General features: G+C 39.3%; 2 protein-coding genes and 1 long non-coding RNA gene across 3 annotated transcripts; 1 reads left to right on the forward strand and 2 right to left on the reverse strand.

Moving 5' to 3' along the window:
- The first annotated feature begins 1,157 nt into the window (after positions 1 to 1,157).
- Positions 1,158 to 4,175, forward strand: LOC137947992 (probable WRKY transcription factor 74). Its single transcript, XM_068793876.1, has 4 exons — positions 1,158 to 1,503; positions 1,691 to 2,595; positions 2,687 to 2,812; positions 3,583 to 4,175. The coding sequence occupies exons 2-4, from the start codon at positions 1,814 to 1,816 to the stop codon at positions 3,728 to 3,730; spliced, it is 1,056 nt and encodes a 351-aa protein (XP_068649977.1). The 5' UTR covers positions 1,158 to 1,503; positions 1,691 to 1,813; the 3' UTR covers positions 3,731 to 4,175.
- A 1,287-nt stretch (positions 4,176 to 5,462) lies between these two features.
- Positions 5,463 to 7,538, reverse strand: LOC137949025 (uncharacterized). The gene is made up of 2 exons (XR_011111675.1): positions 6,955 to 7,538; positions 5,463 to 6,111 (listed from the first exon to the last, which is right to left on the reverse strand). It is a non-coding gene; the product is annotated as an uncharacterized lncRNA (long non-coding RNA).
- Positions 7,539 to 8,198: 660 nt separating this feature from the next.
- On the reverse strand, positions 8,199 to 10,799 carry LOC137948649 (G-type lectin S-receptor-like serine/threonine-protein kinase LECRK3). The gene has a single exon (XM_068794762.1). The coding sequence runs from the start codon at positions 10,792 to 10,794 to the stop codon at positions 8,368 to 8,370; it is 2,427 nt and encodes an 808-aa protein (XP_068650863.1). The 5' UTR covers positions 10,795 to 10,799; the 3' UTR covers positions 8,199 to 8,367.
- Between the last annotated feature and the right edge of the window lie 16,847 nt (positions 10,800 to 27,646).

The following is a 27,646-nucleotide window of genomic DNA, read 5'->3' on the forward strand; positions in this document are numbered from 1 at the left end:
AGCGAAAAGACAAGACACCCTCCTACCTCTGTGTTTCTGTTACGTCTATGTGTTTGTAAAAAGCCCTGGGGAAGCCCAAGAAGATAAAAAAGAAGAAGGTAAGAAAGATGCCTCGCCTAATGCTTTCTTTCTCATATAATTTTTTTTTTTTTACAAAAGCGTCCTGATTTGGCGATGATGAAGAAAAAGTAATTTAGTCTTAAAAAATGAAAAATAAGAATTTCGACAATTGGTCTTGGCTTCCCGATGATGAAGATGGGTTTGTTTTCTAATTTAGTGAACAAATTTTAGGTTTAGGTTTTGAAAAACCCACCCTAAACCCGATTCATATGCGCAATTATATCATAATCTCTCTCACTAAGTTCCCAAATTGGAACCTTCACATGCCTCTATTCAATTTTGGAGGGTCCTAAACGGTGTATTTTGTATAGGGAGGATCATTAAATTTGAATCGAATAAGTCGTATGACTTGATTTTTTATTCTATATTTATATATTATTCCATGTATTCATGTCGACATCTGTTTGGTATTTTTCATTTGTATTATTTTTTAATAATAAAAATAAAGATAATGACATTCTATAAATAATAATTTTTTTCTTACAAATAGACAAAATTTGCTATAATTAAGTGGAGCCTGCTTTTTGTCATTGTAGTTTGTCAAAATTTCTAATTAGGGCTAAATAATAGTTTCAAATAATAAAAAACACATAAACCTGATCAGGGGTAGTTGTGATATTTCACAAATTGTGTTTTTATATTAAATATTCATATTTTAAGTTTAAACGATATACAATATCAACGCTGCACAGATTTTAGTGAGCCAAAGGGGCAGTTCCGTAATTCCATACAGCGAAGGGGATAAAGAAAGCAACACGCGAGAAGTCCCTTTCAAGTCAACGGAGTTCTGACCGCGGGCCCCACTGTCGTCTATTTTCCGGCGCGAAAACATCGACCGAAGGCTTCTCGGTCAACAGGCAAGAGGCAATGGTCTCTTTTCTTAGAATTCTGCTACGTGTCATTACGTAATTCGTGAAACCTTCAACGGCTACTTTGGATTCCGCAGTGAGCCCCTCCCCCGAGGCGGACTCTCTGACGGGCTCCGAAAGCCGAAAATCACAGGCGAGGAAAAAAGACTCGAAAGGAAGATAACAACGGGAAAACGAAAATAAAAGAGGGAGAAGAGGAATAACGAGGTCTATGCGGGACCCACTTTCGGATCTGTGACAGAGACGGCAGTTTCGTTTTTCGGGCGGATAGCTTATTTAAATCCTGACAGACCATCTTCGAGCTTCTCTCTCTGAAAAATCCATTATATGTCATTTCTATTTTCAATTTGTGTTTTTTCTTTTAAATATTGAACTATTAATAGGGACGAGAATTTCCTCCCTTACGCCCCGGTGATTCTTGGGCCTGCAGGGGTCTTCTTCTCTTTCACACCTTTCAATCCAGTCCCATGGGGGGAGGGGGAAGAATCTAGGGTTTGATTGCTCAATATCTGAGGTCCGTCTTTTTTGTTTTTTCCATGTTTCAGTAATCTTGTATCTAGTTTTATCACAACTTTTTTCTGGGTCTTGTTTGTTTTGATCAAGTCTTGTGCGTTCAATTCAATCGGATAATCTACTTGGGTTTTACATAACTTGAATTATTGAGTACTGAACTGATGGAAATCTCATCTGGGCTTTCGTAGTTTCTGCTTGAGTCCGTTTTGGGGAATGGGTTTTCGGTATTTTCGCCGGAAGAGTGGTTGTTGATTTGTTTCAGATGATCTTGTATCTGGGTTTCTAGGGCTTGGTTTTGGGTCAGTCAAAAAATGGAGGAGGTTGAAGAGGCTAATAGAGCTGCTGTGGAGTGCTGTCACCGAGTCTTGACTCTGTTATCTCAACCACAGGATCAGATACACTATGGAAATCTAATCTTAGAGACGGATGAAGCTGTTTTCAAGTATCAGAGAGTAGTTAATCTTCTCGGTACTAACATGGGACACGCAAGAGTCAGGAGAGTGAAGAGAATCCAAACAGATACTCCCCCACATATTTTCTTAGATAACCCAGTATCAACAGAGTATTCACCTAAGTCTCTACAGTTTCTGGGAAGGCGTTTCTTGGAAAAACCGACCCCAGCAATGGATTCAGCTCCTAAAGTTTCGGCGCAAGTCCCACAAAAGTTGTTCCTTGAAAACCCTTCTCTTGACATGGATTCTTCCGTTAAAAACTCTCTTCAACTCGCCCCGCAAACTGGAGCCGCCAGCCACTACCAGTTCCTTCAGCAGCAGCAGCAGAAGTTTCAGCTTCAGCAGCAGATGAAATTTCAGGCTGATATGTTGTATGGGAGAAGCAATAGTGGGATAAATCTCAAGTTTGACAGTTCTAGTTGTACACCAACCATGTCATCTGGCCGCTCTTTTATGTCGTCTTTGAGCATTGATGGGAGTGTGGCTAGTTTGGATCCAAAAACCTTTCATTTGATCGGAGCACCACAGTCATCAGATCATCGTAGCATGCATCAATCTACCAAGAGAAGGTGCTCTGGTAGAGGGGAAGATGGTAGTGGCAAATGCGGGACAAGTGGGAGATGCCACTGCTCAAAGAAGAGGTTCATTACTAACATATCAAGCCTTTTAAAGTTTGCCTTTTCGTTTAGTTTATGGACTTGGGAATAATTTTAGCCTTTTGTTACTGTATAGGAGACTAAGGGTGAAGAGATCCATCAAAGTGCCTGCTATTAGTAGCAAACTTGCTGATATTCCTCCTGATGAGTATTCATGGAGGAAGTATGGACAGAAGCCCATCAAGGGTTCTCCACACCCCAGGTCTGTGTTTTCTTTCCTTTTCTCGTTCTCTTCTTTTTAAAATTCTTATCATTTTTGGATATTGATCCTTAGCATCGCCTGTTGTTCAAATAAGACCTAATTCACTAAACTAGACCTGATGTTGTTTCTGGAACTGTTAGTATTTGGGTCCATTTTTGCTTATTTCTTTGTTAATTTTATTGTGTTATGGTTCTGATTTATCCTAGAAGAAGGTTTAGTCATGTATCCAACTGTTAACTGGTCTCTTGTGCTCCCATGCTTCTTTGGGCAATGACTGAAAAAGTTGTGATTTCTTAGTTTATTGAACAACCTAATCATTCAGAGACACCTTTGCTTCATGGTAATCAAACTTCTTACTGCATATGCCATACTTTGATGGCTAATTTCAGTTCTTGTGATTACTTTAAACCGTGGATAACTTTATTCTTTTGTTTCACTGCTTATCCATGTGATAATTGAAGGTTCATGGCTTAATCATGTAATAATGAATCACCTACTTATATCATTGTGCTTCATTCTTTATTTATGTAAAATATTTTTTTGCAAGAAAGTCACCCTTTTACTTGCAATATTCAAAACTGCCTGCATTCTTATCAGCCTGTACATGGAGAATTGTCAGTTTGTTTGAACTTGGAGAATCGACACTATTTTCACTGCGTACTGGTGACTGTGAAACTTCAGAGAGTGTTATAATATAAGAGCTGCATTTTTCATCTCCTTTTGGGAACTGATAGCAGTGCTAACAAATTAGACCCTTACCATCTATGCAGGGGATACTACAAATGTAGCAGCATGAGAGGATGCCCAGCAAGGAAGCATGTTGAAAGGTGCTTGGAAGACCCCACAATGCTGATAGTTACTTATGAAGGTGAGCACAACCACTCCAGATTGCTGTCGTCTCAATCTGCTCACACATAAGACTTCTTGGTTCAAGGCCTAATTGTTCAAACCCCAAACATGGGTTCATAGTGTAGTCTGGTTGCTCCTGTAAATAATATATACATGGTTGGAGCCTGAGAATACAGAAAAAGGGTACTAGGTCCGTTGGGCTTGGAGAGCAAGAGAAGCTTTCTGGTTCTGATGGCCTTTTGGGTGTAAAATTGCAGCTCAAGAACCAACCTAACCGCAAAAGAATGAGAAAAAATTGGAGTTGGAAAGTTGTAAGAAACTATCTCATGTCATATGGTTCTTGCAGTTGTGTTTAAATGTTTTTCCTTTCTTGTTCTAAATACAGTCTTCTTTCGATGTTAGAGCATCTACTTGTAGTCGAAAAGTATGTTCTCATGTGATGTTTTAGCTGGTATAGCAGGAGTATGATGTCATTAACAGTCGCATAAGATGAATTTTCAACTTACCAGTGCCATTGACCTGAGTCAAATGTATGGTAGTGAGCTGATTCGAGAGAGATGTTTTGATTTTGTCGAATAGGATCTAGTCATTGCTGGAGTTTTGGACCCTTCTAGTTGAGCAGGGAATAACAGAGACACTGATGCTTTATGTCCTAATGGATTTGAGAATATGCTTTCTCCATGACTGTAATCTGGGGATTGAACGTTTTCTCCATGAAACAGATGCTTTATGGCTAAAGGATTGGGACAGTGGTGGTCTCTTGGAGAATCACTCCATGTTTACTTTAGAAAGGCATCACAAAAGATTGTTAATGCATTGTGGGCATTTGCAACCAGAAGTTGGATTCATAAGAGGTTGGGATTTGCTGAAAGAAAAAATGAAAAACTCCGTGCCTTTAAAACTATGAGAGAGTGCATGTTTCAGTTGCAGATATTTGAATGTTTCAGAGAGTTTTCGGGTCTCAGACGGATAGATGATATTCTTATTGTCGTGGGTCTGACTCTGAGGAGACAAATTGGATTGATTCATTTTTAGTACTGTCTTTCAATGAAATCAGGAAGAAGAAAAAAGCACCACTTAAAAAGAGTTCAAATCCTCCGCTGGCAAGAGGAGAATTGTTGTCCTTCTGAAGATTCTTAAAAAAAGAAAAGATTATCTTGCTTTAATGAGTAGTTATGATTTTGGTACTAAAAAGAATTTAGTAATTATTGACTCGCTCAATATGGGGGTCTCCATTAAAAACAAATGCCTCGTCAAGTATTGACAGGACTTAGTTTAATTGTCAAATCGTGGGTTAGAAGATCAACTGTTCATCAATGTATGAACTACAAATATGAATTATGAAGCACCTTGATAAAAAGAAGGATTTTGAAATTTTTTAACTAATACAATTCAGATCAAGAACTCTGTTTTGGACATTTTTTTTATGAATCGAATTAGGATCAAATCAGAGCCGAAGGAGATCAGTTTTGTTAAGGAATCGCTAGTTTATGAAAAAAAAAATCCAATTTGGAGAGAAAAAGTAAAAATGAAAGGTGTTTTAGAATACCCCATGACTTTGAAGCCAAGGAATCACAATCTTGGTGACTAGTTCCACTTCTGTCCCACTGCATATGTTGTTAATACTAGAAACAAGAAATAGCCAAAACCCATCGAGGATGGCCTGAAGCTTGCTTGGAAGAGTGCAAACAGATTTTACAGTTCTTCACCACTCGGCACTCGCCATTATAAAACAGCGATTCTTAGCAGTAAATCCTTGTGCAAACAGATCATCTTTGCGTAAATGGAATACCATATAGAGTACAGTAAAGGGATTTTTCCTTTCCAAAACTATCCGGAAGTGCCAATGTTGAGACTGTCTTCTGCTTCCAGTTAAGTTTCTGGATGTTTAAGAAATCAAAACTTGCCAAGAAAAGAAATATATAAAGCATGAAGATGGCTTCACGATTCCATGACTCTCAACTTGGGATCTTCCCTGTTCAAGGAACTTTTTCAGTCTTTCAGTTTTCAGAAAGATGGTAATGGCCGAAAAGAGTAAACTACCAAGCTCCAAGGTTCCCCCCAGTGTTTCTTCATTTTCATCAGTTATTTAATCTTCAGAAGAGTAGAAACTTCATCTGCATGAAAGCACTTGCCATAATACCATCCCCAACAAGTGGGTAATTTGTGGAAGGTTAGTTTTCTCATATTTACTGATCACTAAATCTAAGCTACTCAAAAATAAAAAAAAATAAAAAAAAATGATCACAACATCTAATCTCCTTCAGTTACAGTGAAATCAGCTAACCTTCTTACCTGTAGAAACTAGTGAAAGAATTATCATCTCATGATTCCAAGTACTTGCGGAAGCAGAAGTTGAGAATGAGAGGTCGTGGTTCTTTGGGCATAAATGGTGGGACGAGCAACATAAAAATTGAAACTTGATTGAGACAGTATCGCATCAAGGCAATCTACATCAAGAACCCGAATAAGCAGATCTAATGAATAAGCTAGATGGCGACAGTAGTGATTTCCATCATCAGAATTAAGGTTTCACTAAATTCAGCCATGGAGGTCCAGTGAACCCACTGGAGTCTTGATCAAGTTGAGTTAATGAGGCTGTTTCTCAAAAACTGGAAGATGAAGAAGTTGTTTCTCTGAATAAAGTTTCTCAGGTTGAGTTGGTGAGGCTGTTTCTCAATCTCAATCTTCATTTAATCCTACCGGGTCGAGATTGCAGGTTTCAAGCACAACACAATACTGAAGATAGAAGTTGGCAGCAAAATGAAGAAGCTACTCAAGCAAAGAAAGTTAAAAACTCACAATATTTCAGCTTGTAATCAATCAATCCTCACAAAGGAGTTAAGCAGAAACCGATGAATTAGAGAGAAATTCCAGATTTCACTCGAGTGACTGTTGTTTTGGAAATTCAAGCAGATCATCCAATCGATGTCTATCAAACACATTTTCACAAAAGAAGGAAACCATGCGATGAATGAATTAACACAGTCAAACTGAGTCAACTGAAAAACCTCAATCAAATTAAGGCTTAAAAAATACAGAAATCTCAGTAACATTTGTAGTAAGAGAAGATTAAAAAGCCAAAGAATAAAATTTACTAGATCGCGCTGAGATCGCAGAGATCTGAACTATCAGTAGCAGTAATAGGAAAACTTTCAACAGATTTTTCTCTCATTCTCTCTATCCATATATTTACCGAGGAAGAAATTGAATAATACCCTAAAGAAGGCAACGCCAATCCCGTAAAATTTCAATATCAAAGTGTTCTATAAGGCCAAAGAACTGAAACCCACCTCACAAAAACCAAAATTTATCTGATTACTCGTCTACATCAGGAGATCGACGCTGGCGGGTACTCCGTTTCCACGGTTGAAGAACTGAATCTTGGTACTTAGATGGCAAGGCCATCACTCTTTTTCGTCTTTTGGGCTTTGAAATTAGTTCAATTTCTCTATCTTCCTTCTCTTTCTTCATCTTCATATCGTCCTCTTCCTCCCCAAATCCACTTACAGAAGCTTTCTTGAACCTCAATGCTCTCTTGGCTCTTCGGACGACTTTCCTCTGCGTAAACGAGATGTTACAGATGGCGGGAGCCGTGACATGGAGAACTGCTTCCACTAGGAGATCGAGGCCTTGGCAGCGAGCTTTACAATCCGTAAAAGAAGATGAAGAATTTGATTCACAGGCAGCAAACGGCGCAGAAGAAGCCGAAGAAAATGAATGACAGACAGCAGAGGAAGGAGAGCTTGTGGGAGTGAATGACGATCCTCGAATCCTCATTGTAAAAAGAAACCGCAGAGGTCGCACAGAACAGGAAAATCTCTTATCTGGCTATGAAAAAACTGGACTTGAATCTGAGGAATTTGAAGATGACGAAGGCGATGAAGGAGGGGGAGGAGGATCAACTGGCGACAGGAGAACCTATATATATATTTTCACCTGTTGAAGGTGCGCTATACGATAGATACGCAGTAGACGGTAGAGTATGACGCTCTGAACGAGTTACACTGGCTCGTCCGATCCAACTCGGACGCTGTGTAACTGTTTTAAACTTGGTTCTTTAATATGATGAGTTATAAAAAATCGGACTAAAACTCAGCCCTCTGAGCTACCACTGATTGGAATTGAGAACTCCATAATCGTTTACGCAAAATATAATTATAATTTATGTATCACTGAGTTAACTCATATTTGGGTTAGAGAGTTAACTCGATGTGACCCATCCTCTCCTAATGATTTTCTTGGGAGTCTAAAAAAAGAATGAAAATAAATTATAAACAAAATAGAATAAGTTATTATATATATACTCAGTCGTTGATTGGACGGCTAAGATCATCCCTCAGATATTATTATTAATATGTTGAATAAATTATTTTATATATTATTTATTACCTCTTTATCTGACTGTAGAATGGGTAAATGAAAATAAATTATATTATTTTATTTTATTACAAATCCTATTATAATTTTATTACAAAATAATATCATAAATTATCAAGAGTAAAAAAAGGATTGAAGAGCTCGTTACACTAAACCCTAAACCCTAAAAACATAAATTTTATACTTAGATAGCTCGTACAGGATTAAGGGCTCTGAACGACAGTGGAGTGGAGAGGACTAGTTTAATTTGATAACAAATGTGAAACTGCTTAACAATTCATGCTCATTAGTCACAGGTCATAAATGCAGAGCATGGGGAGATCGTTTCAAGCCAGTGAGCTCAAGAAGGAGGAAGGGTCTGGAGGCAGAGGAACATCGACAGCACCTTCCAACATCTGGGTCACCTTCCTCATCGTAGGCCTCAGTGATGGTTCCTCCTGTATACACCACATTGCCACCATTAATAGCCTCTCAAGCCTTTTAGCATCGTTGAGGGCCTCCCTGTCATCTTCCACCAACGCATCCAATCTCCCTTCTTTGTAGCAATCAAAAGCCCAGTATGTCAAAATCGCCGCTTCTTCGCTTTCCATCTCGTGCTCAACATTTCTTCGGCAGCAAATGATCTCCAACAGGAGGACCCCAAAGCTGTAAACATCCACCTTTACGGTGATGGGGGTGCTCTTGAACCATTCAGGAGCGACGTATCCTCTGGTTCCCCTTATGTTTGTAGTGGTTCGTGTCTGGTTTGCATTGAGCAGCTTTACCAGTCCGAAGTCGGAGATCCTTGCCATGAAAATGTCGTCCAGAAGCACGTTTTGGGGCTTGATGTCGCAATGGATGATTTGGTTTTGGCACTCTTCGTGCAAGTACAGGAGCCCTCTTCCGATTCCGAAGGCTATATGAGTCCGTTGATTCCAACTGGGTTTTGAATCTGCGAACAGGAAGTTGGCCAGAGACCCATTGCTCATGAATTCATACACGAGAAGCCGATGGGGTCCTTCATGGCAAAATCCCAGCAGCGGAACTAGATTCTGGTGATGAACCTTGGCGATTGATTTCAGTTCGTTCTGGAATTCCCGATCTTTTTCCTTGGGCAATTTGTCTAGCTTCTTCACTGCCACAAACTTGGTAGAACTGGATGTTGACAAGACTCCTTTATAGACAGTTCCTGAAGCACCGTCTCCCAGCACTTGGCTGAAACCGGTCGTCATCTCTTCCACCTCTCTGTAAGTGAAATTCATTAGATTTGCTCCACAGGGATCTGATTTTGGAGAGAGATTTTCTGGCTTTTTCCGGACAAAGAGGAAAACACATAAGAGAGTTGCGGACAGTAAAAACAGAGCTCCAGAGCAGCCCAAGAGTACCCTACTTATGATGTCCATAGTTTTCGTTTTGCCAGAGTTGGGGAGGAGGAGACTGGTCGAATTAATTTTACCGACTTTCAAGAGAGCTTTTCCTCCGATTTCTCCTTTCATTCTACCATTTGATAAGGGAAGCTTCTTCTTCCAACACTCTCCTTCTCTGAAAATCGCCACTCCACATCGACAATCGCTCAGACAAGCTTGTCTACAAAGTCCCTCATCTACAGAAATATAGTGCTCGTAATCCGAAAGTGGCCAATCCACATTAGGCATCTCCACCATCTTAAAATCAGAGAGAAGCCCTTTGTTGGGCCCATCTGAAACGCAGCTCTGTGAAACGAAGTCTTGCTTGCAGCCGCTGAAACGGTCGTCTGGATCCAAATACGAATACCCGGAGGGGCAAAGGCAACTGGGGCTCTCGTTGTTGTCTATGCTGCAATAGCTATTGAACCCACAAACACCACTTCCTTTATCCAAACGGTTGCTCATGCATATGTCCCCAGGATGGGACAACACAGTAGTCCACAACCACGGCAAGCCTCCATTGTTCGTAGATGCTTTTGGGTGCACGAATTGCCTGAAAACCCCATCGAAACCCAATGTTGCTCTCTGGTAGACGTTGCCCGGTGATGGAGAATCAGAGAAGTTTAATCTAGATCCATTGATCAGCAGAAGGTAAAAGTATCCTGATCTGGGTAAGACAAGCTGGAGACCGGAATCCGCAGTATTAGTATACCATAGACCATCGTAGGTTTGGTCTTGGTAGGAAATGGGATGAAGAGCCAGGTTACCGTCTCTTTGGAGTTTAAGCTTGAATCTTCCAGTGGAGAAGTTAGCCTCTGAGGCTGCTCGGCGAGAAGTAAGTTCGCTTCCTCTACCAAACGCCTGGGTGGGCAAGAGGGTATCGGTGGGTTCTGCAAAACTTTCCCAAGCATAATCAGAGCCCGAGTTTACAAGGACGAAGTTCCCCGTGTCAAGAATGGCAGCGTACTCCGCTGAGCCATTAGCAGGGTCCCGCCTCCATACTTCTCTGCCTTGATGGTCAGAAAGTTGCAGACTACCACTCGATGCAAGCTCGAATTTGGACCCTCTTTGAACTGGGTTCACTCCATTTGCAGACCAAACCACAGTTTTATCTGGTATTTTGTCAAACCACACTGCAAGTAAGAAGAGATTCGAGCTGCCGTCGAGCTGCCGGAAACCGACGGCGAAGTCACCGGAAGGAGAAACCCAGGAAGAGTTCTGGTGGCCAGCGTAGATAGAAGTGCTCAAACTAACGTTTCTGTAAGGCTGAGCATTTGCAGAGAGTGAAAGGAAAAGGAGGAGCAGAGCAGAAAACAGAAGTGAAGAAACCATTGCTTGAAACTTGAGGGAACTGATCCATGGGTTCATAGAAAGAAAACTTGATAGGCTAAATACGAAGGAAGGGCTAATCTCTGAGGCGGAAAGTCTTTTGCGGGAAGAAAAGTCGACGGTGCCGTAGATCGTTTCTGTTCATGAGGAAGACTTCGCCGTGACGACAGGGAAATACAGATTGACTGGCACGTAGGGGTGCCACCGAGCCAAAGCTGCTCTCAAAACGTTCCAGCTCGGCTAAAAACAAGTTTAGCTATGTTTTTACTTAGTGCTCGGCAACGATGTCAAACTTGAAATAAAAATTTTCAAGCTCGGCTTGTTAACTCGTGAGCTGGCTTTAGTTAATATAACTTGATACCAACCTACTTGCACGGTCAAGTATCAACATGGGTCTGTTTGAATGATAACCAGAGGCATGAAAGTTGACCTGAGTAAGACACGCCTTTTCGTTTATGGTACAGGAAAGGAAAAGAAGAAAAATCCCAGTAGAAGACGATATGATAAATGGGTCAAAGGACCCTTTTTCCATGAACGCGTCTTCATAGGAAAGAAGTCGAATCCTGGTACAATTCGGTCTCTATCCTTCCAGTTGTAGTCTTACGTTTAGAAACATCGTCAGCCTTACGCTCGAGCAGTTTTGTCAATTGGATTCCAAGGCCTCGTCATGGATTCCAACCAAAAGTGCAGTCGCCGGCTTCAGATGCACTAGGCCTTCGTCTTCTATCTTCCCGGTGAAGGAGAAGCATACCTGTGACACATCCAGCGAGAACAAAAGAGATAAACTAGTTGATATAAAATGGATCAGTGGCATAGCCAAGGTTCGGACGGAGAGGAATCTGCCTTGTGAAGAAAAAACAAAACATCATGGATGAAATAAAAAAAAAGGTTATGGCTTTGCTGTTGATTATAACAGAGCTTGGAAAGCCAGGAATTTGGCACTCAAATAGTTGGGGCTTATAGAGGATGAGCGGAAGGAAATGACGGAGGAAGAGGATATCATGGCACTGGTGCGCCATTATCATACCGGAGTGCCGAATGGACCATTTGTTCCGGCGCCACCACCGCGTCCTGATCTTGATATTTCTAAATTACAAATGGAGGTGTCTGGCATCCGTGATTTCCTTGAGGAATTTCGTCGCATCGTCCTGATATTGCTGATAGTGATTATATTATTTCTTCCTATGCACTCTCCCACCAATAAAAGATAGTCGATCGGAATGTGGGTATTTTTCGTTATTTTTGACATCTTGGAATCGTGAGAATTCTGGTTTCAAAAATAAATTTTTAATGCAGAGTTTTGTTTAAAAATAAATATAGTTATTAAGAGTTGTTCAATTGTTTTAGGATTTATTTTTAAATATTTATTTATTTTGATTATAACTAAAAATTTTATTTTGGATATAATTAGGACATGAGTAGTTTACTTATAATTTGATTATATTCGTTTCCTCTATTATAAAGAGAGTTATTGTACTCAGCTATAATTTAAATCAGTTAACTATCATTGTAATCCCAAGCATGGATTAGTAGGAGTGACAAAACCTAGTATTAGTGGCCCTTAAAGCTATCCAACCTAGTTTGCTTGATCTGGTTAAATCATTTTGTCCATGATGTTTGCCAGTACACCTTCTAGTTTGCTCATTTTATCTATTGGATTACCTACTATAGGTTTGTTGATTTTTAAGACTCCATGGATTACATCCTTGGCAAGGAATAGAAGAAAGAAAAGAGAGAGCATGTAAGGAAGATATGGGAGAAGAATGTGGTTATGGACTTAGTTCAAACCCTCCCTCTCTCCTCTCCACCGGTTTACCCCTATTGGCGTGTGATCTTCCAGAGGAGCACTTCTTCCTCCGTCGAGCTGTCTTCCAAATCCGTAAAAACAGAGGAAGAAGTTTTCCGTAACATCAGAGACGGATGCGATCCGATAGACTAGAGAAAGATTAACTATAAATACAGATGTAAATATATGAAATTGAGAAAGGAAATAAGATTTTACTTTAAAAACTTACATGGTATCATAGCAGGAATAACCAAAGTCGGTGATGACCCAATGAGAAAAATTCCCGTTCTGCGATGACTGTTGGAGAAAAATTCACATTCGGGGACGACACAAGAAGAAATTCCTCATCTCTTTTCCTCAATCGACCTGTCTCTTTTTGGAAGCTCCAGCCGTGGGAAGTCATCTTCTCCGAAAGCAGCAAAAAATTGAACGCCATCCGACGTAACCAAGCCTTGACCAAAGACCATGACCGCTGTCTGTGCAACGACTCTGACCTCGCCTTTGACGTACGAAATGCCATTCTAGAGATGACGAATCCTGGTCTCCTGATGGAAGTCATCTCGTCCCGCGCTATTCAGAAGCCGTCGTCGCAGGGATGATAATGGTTCGAGATTAAATCTCACTTCCTAACTTTGGGCAGATTTAATTTCGAAGTCTTGTGACTTAGACCAGACTGGACTCAAAGACGGGTTAACCTAGTGACCCAGACCAGACCAAACTTAGACCAAACTCAGACCAAACTCGGACCAAGAGTTGACTTAGAGCAGACTTGGACCGGATTCAATTCGAACCAAACTCTGTTGAGTCAACCCAGTGAACGAGTGGGAATATCTCTTGTGCTCATTGCGGGTTCTTGACCCCCTTGTACTAGTGTCTTCATCCATGGCCAATACAGACTTCCAGTCTAGTGAATCTCCGCCCTCCTTTGTCCTGGTTGAGTTGACCATGAGAATAACTGAAGCTTTGAGCAAAGCTTTAGCCCTGACCCAGACCACCAATATTGCTACACCGATTGGAATCAAGTTGGATGACACCAACTATGCACTCTAGTCCCAGGTTGTCGAGATGTATATCTTAGGCAAAGACAAGTTCGGGTATTTGAATGACTGTTTTCCTCAACCTCCTCAGATGGATCCTACCTTTCGATGATGGTGCACAAAAAAAACTATTGTCAAAGGGTGGTTGATTAATTCCATGAACTCTTCCCTCATCAACAACTTCATTCAATTCCAGACAGCCAAGATGGTCTGGGATGCCATTGCAACTATGTATTTTGATGGCATTGACACCTCCCAGGTGTATGATTTCCAACGTTGTGTGACACGTCTCAAATAGTCCAATGGTCTCTTGAAAAATTCTATAATAATCTCTAGGGCCTCTGGTGTGAAATAGAATTCCGCTGACCAAACCCAATGAAGCGCCTAGCCAATATCCAACGGTGTAATACCTTAGTTCAAGAAGAGTGGGTATAACCTTTCCCGACCGTGGAGCAAGCTTATGCTCATGTGTGCAAATAACTTGTTCGTCAAGCAGTGATGACGACTGGTAGCTCCAATGATACAACATGAGCAGTTCTAACATCCAAGAGTTTCAAACATAGCTCACTTGCTCCACTACACTTTCTGTCAATCTCTCTGCATGGTGGGAAATCTGATTCCAACTCTAAATCATGAGCCACTTTTGATGAGATGCTCTCATCGTGGGAATGTAAAACATATTCATGAGACCTGCTTCAAACTACACAAGCACATCGAGTGGTGGCATAGACTCCTGACTAAAAAGCGCCATGATATGGTTGAGAGTAATGAAGGCACGAGCAAGGCAGCGGTGACTACAAGAGGGCCACATCTTTCCCTCATTCCAGTCGATAGTTCAAACTCTACTACAGGTAATGCTCTCCTCGGATCTACTAGAGAGGCTGATTGCAGCTAGTGGATACTTGATTCTGGAGCAATGGATCATATGACATTTGATGCAAATGATTTTTCTCAACACTCTGCTCCTCGATGGACTAACATTGCTAATGCTAATGGGGTTATCACTGTTGAATTTAGGATCCCTTTTCTGAAATCAAGAACACGAAGAAAGAGAGAGAAAAAAGAAAGAGGAGAGAAAGTGCTCTCGGGTAAGGAGGAGCAGAGAGAAAACGGAAAAAGAAAAGAGAGAGGTTAAGCAAGAGAAGAGTTATTCATGTGAAAGAGAAAAACTTAAACTCCCTTTCTTAATTATAATTTGTGTAGAAGGTCCTCTATTTATAGTAGAGGGTGTGGTAGAGTCCATGTATAATTACACTTCATTCTCCTAATTACATTTAATTTCTAACTCTTAAAGATAAGCCTATCATGATAAGATAACTCAACGTAAACTAGAAGTCTAACATAATTCAAATACTAGGTTGTGACTATCTTGTGGGTCCCACTAGTGCTAAGCACCTAGCCAATACATCCCAAAAGACTGGCTTGTTAGGAGCGAAAAACATATGTACTTAACCCCAGGACCATAATAGTACACCCCGCCCTCCCGAGCCAACGACCACGTCGGCCTTAACACAGCAACGAGGACCGGGTCAGGAGCCCATACGCTCTTACGACACCCCACCAGGGGCGTGCGGTCCACCTGCACACGCAGGGATTCGAAGTCAGGACGTAGCGCCTGTTCTGATACCAAATGTTAAGCTTTTAGCCAATACATCCCAAAAGACCGGCCTGTTAGGAGCGGAAGACATATGTACTTAACCCCAGGACCATAACAACTACACCTTCTAACCAGCTTGTGACTCTCCTTAGGAGTCCTTCTTGATCTTCCAATCAGTTTGTGTGAGTCCCACTTAATCTTCCAACTTATGAGATAAGACAACCAACTTGTGGTAGTCCTACTTAATCTTAAACTCTTCCAACTCATGCCAGCTCGTGTGATGACTCATCAAGTCATCCCTCGTCCTCATGGTGGATCCCACTAGCTCGTGCAAGCTTGGTAGAACCTACCTTGTAACAATCACTAGCCCTACCATATCTAACTCATTACTCGTGCCCTCTCTTTTTCACAAATTATTATCAGTGAGTCAAGTTACCGATGACAAGAATTGAGTTGTTCTTATTTACCCTATATTTTGTCTTATCAGGATATTCTCACCAAGGAGATCATTGGGTGTAGTACTAAGAGGAGGGGGCTCTATTAAATGGAATATTTCAGTGTATGTCGTGCATATCACATGCAACACCCTAGTAACCTCAAAGTGGAACAAATTTGTTTGTGTCACCGTCGGTTAGGCCATCTTTTGTTTGGGTATTTGAAACATATGTTTCCCGATTTATTTTTGAATTTATCAGTTATGAATTTTAAATGTAAGACCTCCATTATAACTAAAAGTCATTGGATCAGTTACCCATTAAGTATGAGTAAGAAAAATGATCTTTTTGCTTTGATTCACTTTGATGTGTAGGGCTCTTCCCCTAAAGATGTTGGGTCTGGTATCCACTGGTTTGTCATATTTGTTGATGATTGCACACGAAGGAGTTAACTTTACTTGTTTAAATACAATGATAAAGTCTTCCATAACTTTCAATCATTTCATAAGATGATCCAAACTTATTTCTCCACTAACATTTGAATTCTTCTATTTAATAATGGTGGAGAATATGTGAATCATCATTTTCGTGATTATTTCGAACACCATGGACTGATTCATGAAATCCTATGTCCCCATACTCCTCAACAAAATGGTATTGTGGAGTGAAAAAATGGCCACGTTCTTGAAACAGTTCGAGCGCTTTTACTTGGGGCTCAAGTGCCTAGCTATCATCGGACTGATGTTGTTGCTACGGCCGTCTACCTCATTAACCGCTTGTCTTCCAAAAATTTTGAGTTTAAGACTCCACTAAAGGCCCTATCGAACTATGTTTTATTACCCACGATGTTGATGCTCCCCCCTCAATTTTTTGGATTTGTTGTGTTCATTAATTTCCACAAAAACCAACGCTCGAAGCTTGATTTGTGTTTGTTTTTGGGATATGCGATCCATAAAAAAAGGGTACCACTATTACAATCAAACTACTCGGCACACATATGTAACTATGGATGTCATGTGTTTTGAATCCGATACTTTCTACTTGCCCGCTGTATCCAATTCTTCCCTCAGGGGGAGACACGAGAATAAGAACTAAATTGGCTGACATTTGACTGGTTCCAGGACGATGATATAGCAACCATTGTGGAACCGAATCCAAAGAAAACATCTTTAGAAGTTGATGAAGCAGTACCCCTCCTTCCCTCGGTATCCAGCGACCCATCTCCTGAGAATATTATTGAGGTAAGTACTCTTGTCACACCTCAAAATTCTAATGAAGTGGATACTATTGTCATTAACCCATCCCATGAGAATATCATCGAGGTAAGTACTCCTATCATACCTCAAAATTTTAATGATATGGTTACTCTTGTTGGCTATGAATTACGTGTCAGACGCAATCGGGGCAAACCACCGAACAAATATTCCTCTAAAGTGAAGGAAAAAATATTGAAATATCGTATTGCCAATTATGTGTCTACAAAAGAACTGTTTGAACCCCTCAAGAAATTTGTAAATGAACTCTCCTCACACCATGCTCTCACAATTGTTGATGAAACTGTCAAAGACCTTAGGTGGGCTCTAGCCATGAACGAAGAAATGGAGGCATTAATGAAAAATAAGACATGGAGTCATGTTTCTTTACCTGAAGGTAAAAGAACAGTGGGGTGTAAATGGGTATTCTCCATCAAATACAAATCCAATGGAGCAGTTGAACGGTATAAGGCAAGGCCAGTATCAAAAGGATATACACAAGCATATGGCGTAGATTATCAAAAGATTTTTCTCACCAATGGCCAAATTGAACACTGTTAGAGTTTTGCTATCTATTGTAACTAATCTTGATTGGCCACTGCTTGACATTAAAATGCTTTTCTCTGTGAAGATCTTGAAGAAGAAATCTACATGGATGTTCCTCCAAGACATATGGCAAAATTTGAAGCTAGGATGGGTATGCAAACTCCAAAGACTCTATATGGCTTGAAGCAATCTCCTAGAGCGTGGTTTGGGAGATTGAATTTGGCAATGCAGAACTATGGTTTTAAACAAAGTAACTTAGATCATACGCTATTCTTAAAGCATCGATAAGGTAAAATAACAACTTTGATAGTTTATGTAGACAATATGATCATTACAGGAGATGATCCAGAAGAAATAACAAGACTTCAAGAGTAACTAGCAAAGATATTTTATATGAAAAATCTAGGGGGACTTAAATATTTTATGAGAACTGAAGTTGCTAGGTCCAAACAAGGCATATTCCTTTTCCAACGAAAATATATCCTAGATTTATTATCAAAAGTTAGATTATTGGAGTGTAAGCCAGATACCTCAATAATCCCAAATCATAAGCTTGGAGAATATTTAGACCAAGTGCCAATAGCCAAAGAAAGATACTAGAGGTTGGTTGGAAACTTATTTATCTTTCCCATACACGACCTGACATTGCCTATGCAGTAAGTGTAGTAATTCAATTCATGCATTGTCCGAGTGAAGATCATATGAATGCTATGAATCCAATTCTTCGATACCTAAAGTCCTCCCCTGGGAAAGGACTCATGTTCTCAATAAATCATCACCTAAGGGTTGAAGGTAATACAGATGCTGACTGGTCTGGGAATATTTCAGATGGAAGATCCACCTCAGGCTATTTTATGTTTGTTGGAGGGAGCCTAGTTACCTAGAGAAGTAAGAAACAAAAGATAGTAGCGTTATCAAGTATTGAAGCTGAGTTTCGTGGGATGGCTAAGGGTCTTTGTGAACTTCTCTGCCTTTGAAGATTATTAACTGAAATTGGTTTTGGCCCTAAGTTGTGAGATGGACTTATTCTGCAATAACAAGGCGGGTTAAATACCTAGCCAATACTACCCAAAAGATCGGCCTATTAGGAGTGGAAGACATATATACTTAACCCAGGATCCCATAATTCTTTTTGGCCCACAACATCACACACTACCTTCATGAGCCGACGTCTATAGCGGCCCACTCTGGTCGACGGCCTACTCTAGCGACACAAGCCTAAGCCACCGTGTGGACCTACCAGTAATTTTAATCCAGCCTCTAGGTCGCCCCTTTCGCTTGGGTCACTGCTGCTGCCAAAATTCGAACTAGAGAAGTAGCGCTAGCTCTGATACCAAATGTTAAATACTTAGCCAATACTACCCAAAAGACCGGCCTCTTAGGAGCGGATGACATCAGTACTTAACCCAGGATCCCATAATCCTTTTTGGCCTACAACAAGGCAGTTATTGATATTTCACATAATCCGGTTCAACATGTTCAGACTAAACATGTGGAAGTAGAACGATACTTCATCAATCAAAACCTTGAGGCAAAGATAATTCGATTTTCATTTGTTAAATCTAAAGACCAATTGTCAAACATACTTACAAAAGCGGTATGCAGCAAGAACTTCTACAACTCACTTGGCAAGTTGGGCATAAAAAATTTATGCGCACCAACTTGAGGGCAACTATTGGTGTGAGATCTTCCAGAGGAGGACTTCTTCCTCTACCTAGTTGTCTTCCAAATCCATAACAATAGAGGAAGAAGTCCTCTGCAACATTAGAGGCGGATATGATCCGAGAGACAAGAGAAAGAGTAACAATAATTTTTTGTTTATAAATACGGATGTAAATGAATGAAATCGAGAAAGGAAATAAGATTTTATCGAAAAAACTTACAACCCCCTCTTCTATCATCTTCATCAACCCCTCTCATTTTATCGTTTTCATCCCTCTCCTCCCTCTCCTCTCCCTTCACTCACTCTCGCTCTCCTCTCCCCCAGTTTCCACTCTCCTTTTGTGACGTTCTCTTCACATCCGTGACAATAGAAAAATCGTCGGGCATGACCTAACTTGAGCGCTCCGAAAAGCGACGCTCTCTTCTTTGTTTTCTCCTATCCTCGTTGCTTTGTTCCTGGTTTTCTCCCAACCTCGTTGCAAGACTTGACATTGTTCTCCCATCGACGCATTGTGATGCTTCTATATGTTGCTTTTTGATGAATTGGAGGCTCACAATCTCGATCTGTTCAGGTCTACCCATTGCAGCGATGACAACAAGCTTCTCCACCACTCCGAGAGTAAGGTGTCCATCTTTGCCATCGTCTTCTTCTTTAGATTTAAAAATTGCTGAGCGAAAATTGTATGTATTGGTTGTTCAATATCTACAGGAGCTAGTATAGTGTCAACCAATTTATACGAATTGCAATAACTATTGGTTTTGTCTTCATATCTTTATTTTATGTATTAACTTATTTATTTATTTATATATGTATTATGCATCTTTATTTCAATTTTCATTGTGGTTTTTGTTTCTTTTTTTTCGTTGTATTCCTTGGACTAAGCAGTTATTGGCCGGTAAGGTTGAACTTAAATGTTTCTTTTTTATGAAATTTATGTTATTAAAATATTATTTTACAAAATAAGCATTCATTGAAGATTGTTTTTATTTAGTATCAATATATTTTGTTTACACTCGGCCAGATGATTGGCACAGTAGGTAGTATTTGGGGTGAGGAGAAAGTTAATGTGAGCTTCGTGACTGTGGGAAGAATAGCCCCAGGAAAGCATAGAGTAATGGCTATCGATGTTGATATTCCTACCATTGAACCTAGTAATCTGGTAAGCAGGCCCCCAAGAAAATTGGAGATATTCCTGCCATTGAAGAGTTTGTTCTTAAATTGCACAGCCGAAGAAAATGAATGACAGACAACAGAGGAAGGAGAGCTTGTGGGAGTGAATGACGATCCTAGAATCCTCATTGTAGAACCTAGTAATCTGGTAAGCAGGCCCCCAAGAAAATTGGAGATATTCCTGCCATTGAAGAGTTTGTTCTTAAATTGCACAGCCGAAGAAAATGAATGACAGACAACAGAGGAAGGAGAGCTTGTGGGAGTGAATGACGATCCTAGAATCCTCATTGTAAATAGGAGTCACAGAGGTCATGCAGAACAGGAAAATCTCTTATCTGGCTATTAAAAAATTGGACTTGAATGTGAGGAATTTGAAGATGACGAAGGAGATGAAGGAGAAAATTGTAGCAGGGTATTGACGCTCTGAACGAGTTACTCTGGCTCGTTTGAGCCAACTCGGAGAGTGTGTAACTGTTTTAAACTTGGTTCATTAATATGATGAGTTATAAAAAATGGGACTAAAACTCAGCCCTCTGAGCTACCACTGAAAGAACATTAAGGCCATTATAAAACCCTGGTTGGAATTAAGAACTCCATAATCGTTTACAAAAAGTATAATTATAATTTATGTATCACTGAGTTAACTCATATTTGGGTTAGAGAGTTAACTCGATGGGACCCATCCTCTCCTAATGATTTTCTTGGGAGTCTAAAAAAATAATGAAAATAAATTATAAACAAAATAGAATAAGTTATTATATATATATAGTATTTCAATAGACATTATTATTAGTATATTAAATAAATTATTTTATATTTTATTTATTACCTATTTATCAGAGATAGAAAGGGTTATAACTTAAATTTTATCAGAAGGACGAAATTCCCCGTGTTAAGAATGGCAGCGTACTCAGCTGAGCGCCTCCATACTCCTCTGCCTTGATGGTCAGAAAGTTGCAGACTACCACTCGATGCAAGCTCGAATTTGGACCCGGAACTGGGTTACCTCCATTTGCAGACCAAACCACAGTTTTATCTGGTAATTTGTCAAACCACATTGCAAATAAGAAGAGATTCGAGCAGACGGAAACCCACGGCGAAGTCACCGGAAGGAGAAACCCACCCAGGAAAGAGTTCTGGCGGCCAGTAGAGATAGAAGTGCTCAAACTAATGTTTCTGTAAGGCTGAGCATTTGCAGAGAGTGAAAGGAAAAGGAGGAGCAGAGCAGAAAACATAACTGAAAGGTAAGAAACCATTGCTTGAAAGAAAACTTGATGGGCTAAATACGAAGGAAGGGTTAATCTCTGGGGCAGAAAGTCTCTTGGGGAAGAAAAGTCGACGGTGCCATAGATCGTTTCTGTTGATGAAGAGAAGACTTCTCGAGACATGCACAGCTTACCAGTGCAGGCCACTCCCACTCCGCTTTGAATGACTGGACCGCGTTCAATTTTGACTACACTGAGAGATTGCAGTTACTTTTAGCGCGGGGAACTTGTGGGTTTCCTTCTCCATTGGAAACAATATCAGAGGTTTCAACTCTTGACCCAGAGTTCAGTCCCTCAACAGTCCATTTTGAAAATCATGCAACTCGTTTTTTCTGATTTTGAACCCTTCCAGAGAATGAAAAATCATGTAACTATTTATTTAATGGTTTTTACTTCTTATAGTGTTATTATGTTATTTTATAGGTTTTAATAATTTTATCATGATTTCAGGTACTATATTTTAAAAATTCTATTTACCCATTCAACAGATTACATACAGGTTCTACCTTTAATCGATATTCTACTGAATTTCAGTTTATTAATATAATCGATGGAAATTCCTTCAGATATCTACTGATGCTTCAGCAAATCTTGTTCGGAATGTAAATTATAAAGTATAAACCGTCGAAAAGAAAAAGTAATTTCGGCAAAGAATCCGGGAAAAAAATTTCTGCTTCTAATGGCCGTCATCTAAGATAACCAGAGGCATGAAAGTTCACCAGAGTAAGACGGGTCTTTTCATTTAGGTACAGGAAGAGAAAAGAAGAAAAATCCCAGAAGAGGACGATTTGATAATGGCGGAGGAATGGGTCAAAGGACCCTTTTTCCATGAACGCGTCTTAATAGGAAAGCAGCCGAATCCTGATACAATTCTGTGTTTGTCCTTACCAGCTGTGGTCTTGCGTTTAGAAGGAAGCTTCCCTCTGAAAATCTTCCAGATAGAAACATCGTCTGCCTTACGCTCGAGCAATTTTGTCACTTGGATTCCAAGGTCTCGACATAGAAACATCACCTCATACTGCTTTTTTATGTTTTCTCTTTTGCTTTTTGTGTATTCTGATTCACATATAACCCAAATATGTAGAATGTATGAGAAGTTGAATTGAACCACCATTTTTGTACTGATTGAGAGTTGTATTTATACAATTTACAATGATAAGATTAACTGAAAAGATAACCTTTAACGGAAGAGATAATTACAACAAAGTGATAAATACAACATAGAGCTTAACCGGTTAAAGGGAAGATAAATCGAAGACTCGGTTAATCCCTTATCCAGGCCCCTCAAGATAGGTTACGATTAAATAGGCTAATCTTGTCTCTTAGTAACTGAAATTGTGATCGTGGTAATGACTTTGTAAGGAGGTCAACAGAAGCAATATGAGCAACAAGAAGTAAACCAGATTGAACATCATCATTGAGGAAGTGATAATCAACTGCTACATGTTTCACTCTAGAGTGGTACCAATATTATCACAATAGACTAGAAGAGAGGACAAAAAAATCACACCAAATTCAGTAGCAGTAGTAGCAATTGATTGTTACTTAACATCAGTAGAAGAGTAATCATCTTTATTGCCTGCCTACCGCATATGAGAACCCAAGTATAGATATAGGAGACTTACGATGTAGAAGAAGAAATTTATCCAATGTGCCGCATAAATACCTTAAAATTCGTTTGACAAGTACCTAGTGCTTGTCAGTCGGTTGATGCATAAACTGGGACATCTTATTGATAGCAAAGGAAATATTAGGTCGAGTGAGAGAGAGATATATTGCAGGCTACCAACTATTTCACGAAACTGATATGGATAAGAAAGTGGAGAGCTTGAGGTCATAGTGAGTGATGAAGAGTTTGTCGGCAATGGGGTGAGAATAGGTTTAGCATCTTCTATATGAGTCCTTTTGAGCAGGTCTTGGATTTATCTGCATTGAGAGAGTAATATGTCATTGTGATGCAAAGTAATCTCAACTCCAAGGAAGTAAGAGAGAGAACCAAGATCTTTTAGAGAGAAATGACGAGCGAGGCAATCAAAAAATTGAGAAATATGGTTATCGCTATTACCTGTAATAATAATGTCATCGACATACACAATAGAAACAGGGCATGCTTGCAAGTATTGAGAATAAATATAGAAGTATTAGAGTGAGAATTCTTGAAAGTTAAACCCTCAAGAAATTGACCCAGTTCACGATACCTAGCCCGTCTGTTTGAGGCCATATATAGCTTAATGAAGTTTGCAGACATAGGTTGGATGTTCTGAATCACCAAAGCTCAAAGGTTGTTGCATAACTGGCCTTGAAGAAAGGCATTGTTGATATCGAGTTGACAAAGGGACTAACCATTGCTATCTGTAGTAGTAAGTACAAGTCTCATGGTGGTGGGCTTAACAACCAGGCTAAAGGTCTCATGGTAATCCACACCTGGTTGTTGATGAAATCCTTTGGTCACAAGACTAGCTTTGAATCTATCAATAGACCCATTAGAGTGCCTTTTGATTCGAAAAATCTACTTACAAACAACAAGATTAGTGCACCAGGAGGAAGTAGCTCCCATGTCTCATTAAGAGCAAGGGTATCATATTCTTTAGACATAGCTTGACGCCAATTATGATCTTTGAGGGCGTGAGTCATGGAGACATGTTCAAGGTCAGGTTGGGATGATAGGTGGGTGTGAAGGTTGAGTTTTTGAATAGGTTTACAGATATTGTTTTTGGCCCAAGTGATTATGCTATGTTGGGTGGTAGATCGGGTTTCAATGGATGGATGGCTAGCATTTGGTGATGGTTGGATGGGTTGTCGTTGCTGCTCAATTTCTGTGTGATGTGTTGGTGACTCAAAGGTTTGTGAATTATCATCAGAAGGAGATATGTCTTGAAGGCACCCTTGAGGTGGAGTGTTTGAAGTTGTCTATGGTGACGAAGTTGATGAAATAGTAAGCACAGGGGGAATCCGTATATCTATAGTGGTGGTGGTGGGATGTGATAAGTAATTATTGAGGGAGTTGTACAGGAAGACTGACTCTACAAGCTTGGCATGACGAGAAACAAATATTTTTGAAGTAGATTGATCAAAACACAAACACTTTGAGATAAAGAGTAACCAAGACATATACATGGTTTAGAATTTTAATCAAGTTTGTAAGATGTATATGGATGAAGCTAAGGATAGCATAAACAACCAAAACTCTTTAGTTTAGAATAATTTGGCGTTTGGTGGAAAATTAATTAATAGGGAGATGATAAATTGAGCGTAAGGGTTGCCATCCTGTTTATTAAATAGACAGTTGTAGCAAAGGCATAGGACCAAAAGGCAATTGGTAGGGAGACATGAGAAAGTAAGGTGAGACCAATTTGAACAATATGACGATGTCGTCTTCCTGAGTCGCCATTGTGTTCAGGTGTATGGGGTGGAATAGTTAGGTGAGAGATGTCATTTAAAGAAAGGTAATCATTGAAGCCTATTATTCTCCCCCATTGTCTAAATAGAGTGTGATAATTTTTCTTTTTAAGTAATTTTCCACAATGGCATTGTAAAGGTGAAAAACTTCTTGAACTTCAAATTTTCATTTGAGTAGATAAAATCAAATGTATTTTCTTTTGGCATAGGAGTAGAAAATTTTAAATCGATGATGCCAATTAGATGATGTGGTTTTGACTTGGAGAGAAGGCGAGAATTGGAGAAGACATAGATCTACGAGCCGACCACTCATACACTCCATCTCTAGTGCTGCAGGTAAGGGTGGCTTCGAGCCGAGCCGGTTCGCGAGCCGGCTCGGTTCGGCTCGGTTCGATTCGTCATTTTTCGAGCTCGAGCCGAGCTCGAACACCGAAATCAGCTCGTTTACCTTAACGAGCCGAGCTCGACCGAAGCTAGGTTCGGTTCGTTGGCTCGCGAGCCGGCTCGAAATGAGTCGGATCGGCATGAATCGGTACGGGATCGCGAGCGAGCGGGGGAGCGGGAGCGGGAGCGAGAGCGAGGGGGGAAAAAATTTTTCCTCCCCCCTCATCACTGCCGACCCCTCCCATCGGTTGTTGCCGCCGCCTCTACCGCCGTCGTAGCTGTTCTCCGGCCTCTATACTACCGTCGCAGCTGCTCGCCGGCCGCCTCTGTGTCCGTCCGTTCGATTTCTTCCTCTCCTCGTCGTCGCTTCTATTTCCGTCGCCGCCGCTTCCGTCACCGTCGATTCCATCGCCGCCGACTCCGTCGTGGCCGTCATCTCCGACGATAAATCCTCCCCGGCGCCGTAAGCCCCTTCCCTCGGGGTTGTCTCGGCGGAAAACCAGAACAGGGGAGAAATAATCTCCCCCTTCCTCGCGAGAAGATGATCCTGCACGTGCGATTTCGCACGTGCGAGATCATAAAATAAAATAAAAATATTTTCTTAAAAATAAATTTTATAGAAATAATTTTCTATAAACTATTAGTGTCTCATGTTTTTTTAAACACTTTTATAATTAAATTTTTTATTAAAAATCAAATAATTTTCAAAGTAAGATTTTTTGTACCAAGATGGGGTAGAAAACTGTATAGAAAATTTTTGAATAAGTATTTAACAGTTGATGCTGTAATACTTTTAGCATGAAATAATTTTCATTGTAATTTTGTGTTTGATATTTTATTTAATTAAAAATTTATCGATAAGTATAATAATATATTAGATTGATTATTAATTTTTATTTATTTTCCTAGAAGAGACAATAAAAGGTCCATTTAACTTTCCTAAGAAAATTTTAAAATATTTCCTATAATTTTCTAATAAGTCACTAATAGTAATAAGATTTTATTTAAAGGTTTTTTTGGGCATATGTATCATAAGAAAAATATTTTTAGTTTTTCCTAGAATATATATTTTTATCTAGGGGCACTAAGGAGGCCATAATAAATTATGGCCAAATTCAAAAATTACAAAACAAGCTAGACAACAATTGGAGTAAAAAATATTAATATTGGTGCATTTTAATCCATTATTGAAATTCAATCCTGAACCTCCCCTGTCATTATATTTTTTAAAAATGTATGCATAATTTTATATATAATTTATTCAAAGCCACCCCTACGTGCGAGATCATAAACAAGGAAAAAAAAAATCTTTGTCTTTTCCTCGTGGCTCTTAAATAAATTAAAAAGATATTTTAGTAGAAATACGTTTCCAGAGACTAGTTTTTTCAATAAATATTGAAAAAATATTTTTAATAGAAATATAGGGACCATTAGTGCCTCGAATTTTTTCAAAATATTTTTCTAATTATAAATTCTTTTTAAAAAATCCTATAATTTTTCAAGTAAGATTTTCTTGCCAAGATTGTTTAGAAAACCATATAGAAAAATTTTGAATAAGTATTTGACAGTTGATGATATAATACTTTGAGCATGAGGCAATTTTCATAGTAATTTTGTGTTTGACATTTTATGTGATTAAAAATTTATCGATAAGTATAATAATATATTAGATTAATTATTAATTTTGTTTTATTTCCTTAGAAAAGGCAATAAGAGGTCCATTTAATTTTCCTAAGAAATGTTTAAAATATTTCTGGTAATTTCTAGTAAGTATGTAATAGTAATATGATTTTATTTAAAGAATTTATAGTTTTTATTTGGGTGATTGTAAATTGATAGTGATATTTTATTTAATTTTGTTGTGTTTGATTATTGTATGGAGTTTATTTATAATGTTATGCAGTGTATGGAGTGTTTAGATCATTTTATGGAGTGTATAAACAATTTCATGAAGTGTTTATAGAATGTATATACAATTTTATGGAGTGTTTATGGAGTGTTTATGCAGGTATTATGTATATTGATTATGCCCAATTTTAAGTAAAGGTCATGCCGAATTTTATACAAGTATTATATATATAGATTATGCTCAATTTTAAGTAGAGGTTATGCCCAATCTTATACACATATTATATATATAAGTTATGCCCAATTTTATGTAGAGGTCATGCCCAATTTTATATAAAATGTATACATAATTTTATATACATTTTATTCGATATATATTTTTTGAAAAGTTTAAAATGTATGTTGAGGCTCGAGCTCGGCTCGAAGCTCGGCTCGAACTCGTTGGGCTCGAGCTCGATAACAATTTTAGGCTCGAGACGAGGCTCGGCTCGAAGCTCGGCTCGAAATAT

Source organism: Aristolochia californica, unplaced genomic scaffold (genome assembly GCF_029961685.1).
Source record: "Aristolochia californica isolate CCGP_79_NKW_82.1479 unplaced genomic scaffold, dmAriCali1.0.hap1 SCAF_13, whole genome shotgun sequence".
In the NCBI taxonomy this organism is placed as follows: domain Eukaryota; kingdom Viridiplantae; phylum Streptophyta; class Magnoliopsida; order Piperales; family Aristolochiaceae; genus Aristolochia; species Aristolochia californica.

Coding starts and splice junctions, on each gene's coding strand:
- LOC137947992 (XM_068793876.1), top strand. CDS start 1,814: ATGGAGGAGGTTGAAGAGGCTAATAGAGCTGCTGTGGAGTGCTGTCAC. Junction 2,596..2,686: donor TGCCACTGCTCAAAGAAGAG/GTTCATTACTAA, acceptor GTTACTGTATAG/GAGACTAAGGGTGAAGAGAT. Junction 2,813..3,582: donor AAGGGTTCTCCACACCCCAG/GTCTGTGTTTTC, acceptor CCATCTATGCAG/GGGATACTACAAATGTAGCA.
- LOC137948649 (XM_068794762.1), bottom strand. CDS start 10,794: ATGAACCCATGGATCAGTTCCCTCAAGTTTCAAGCAATGGTTTCTTCA.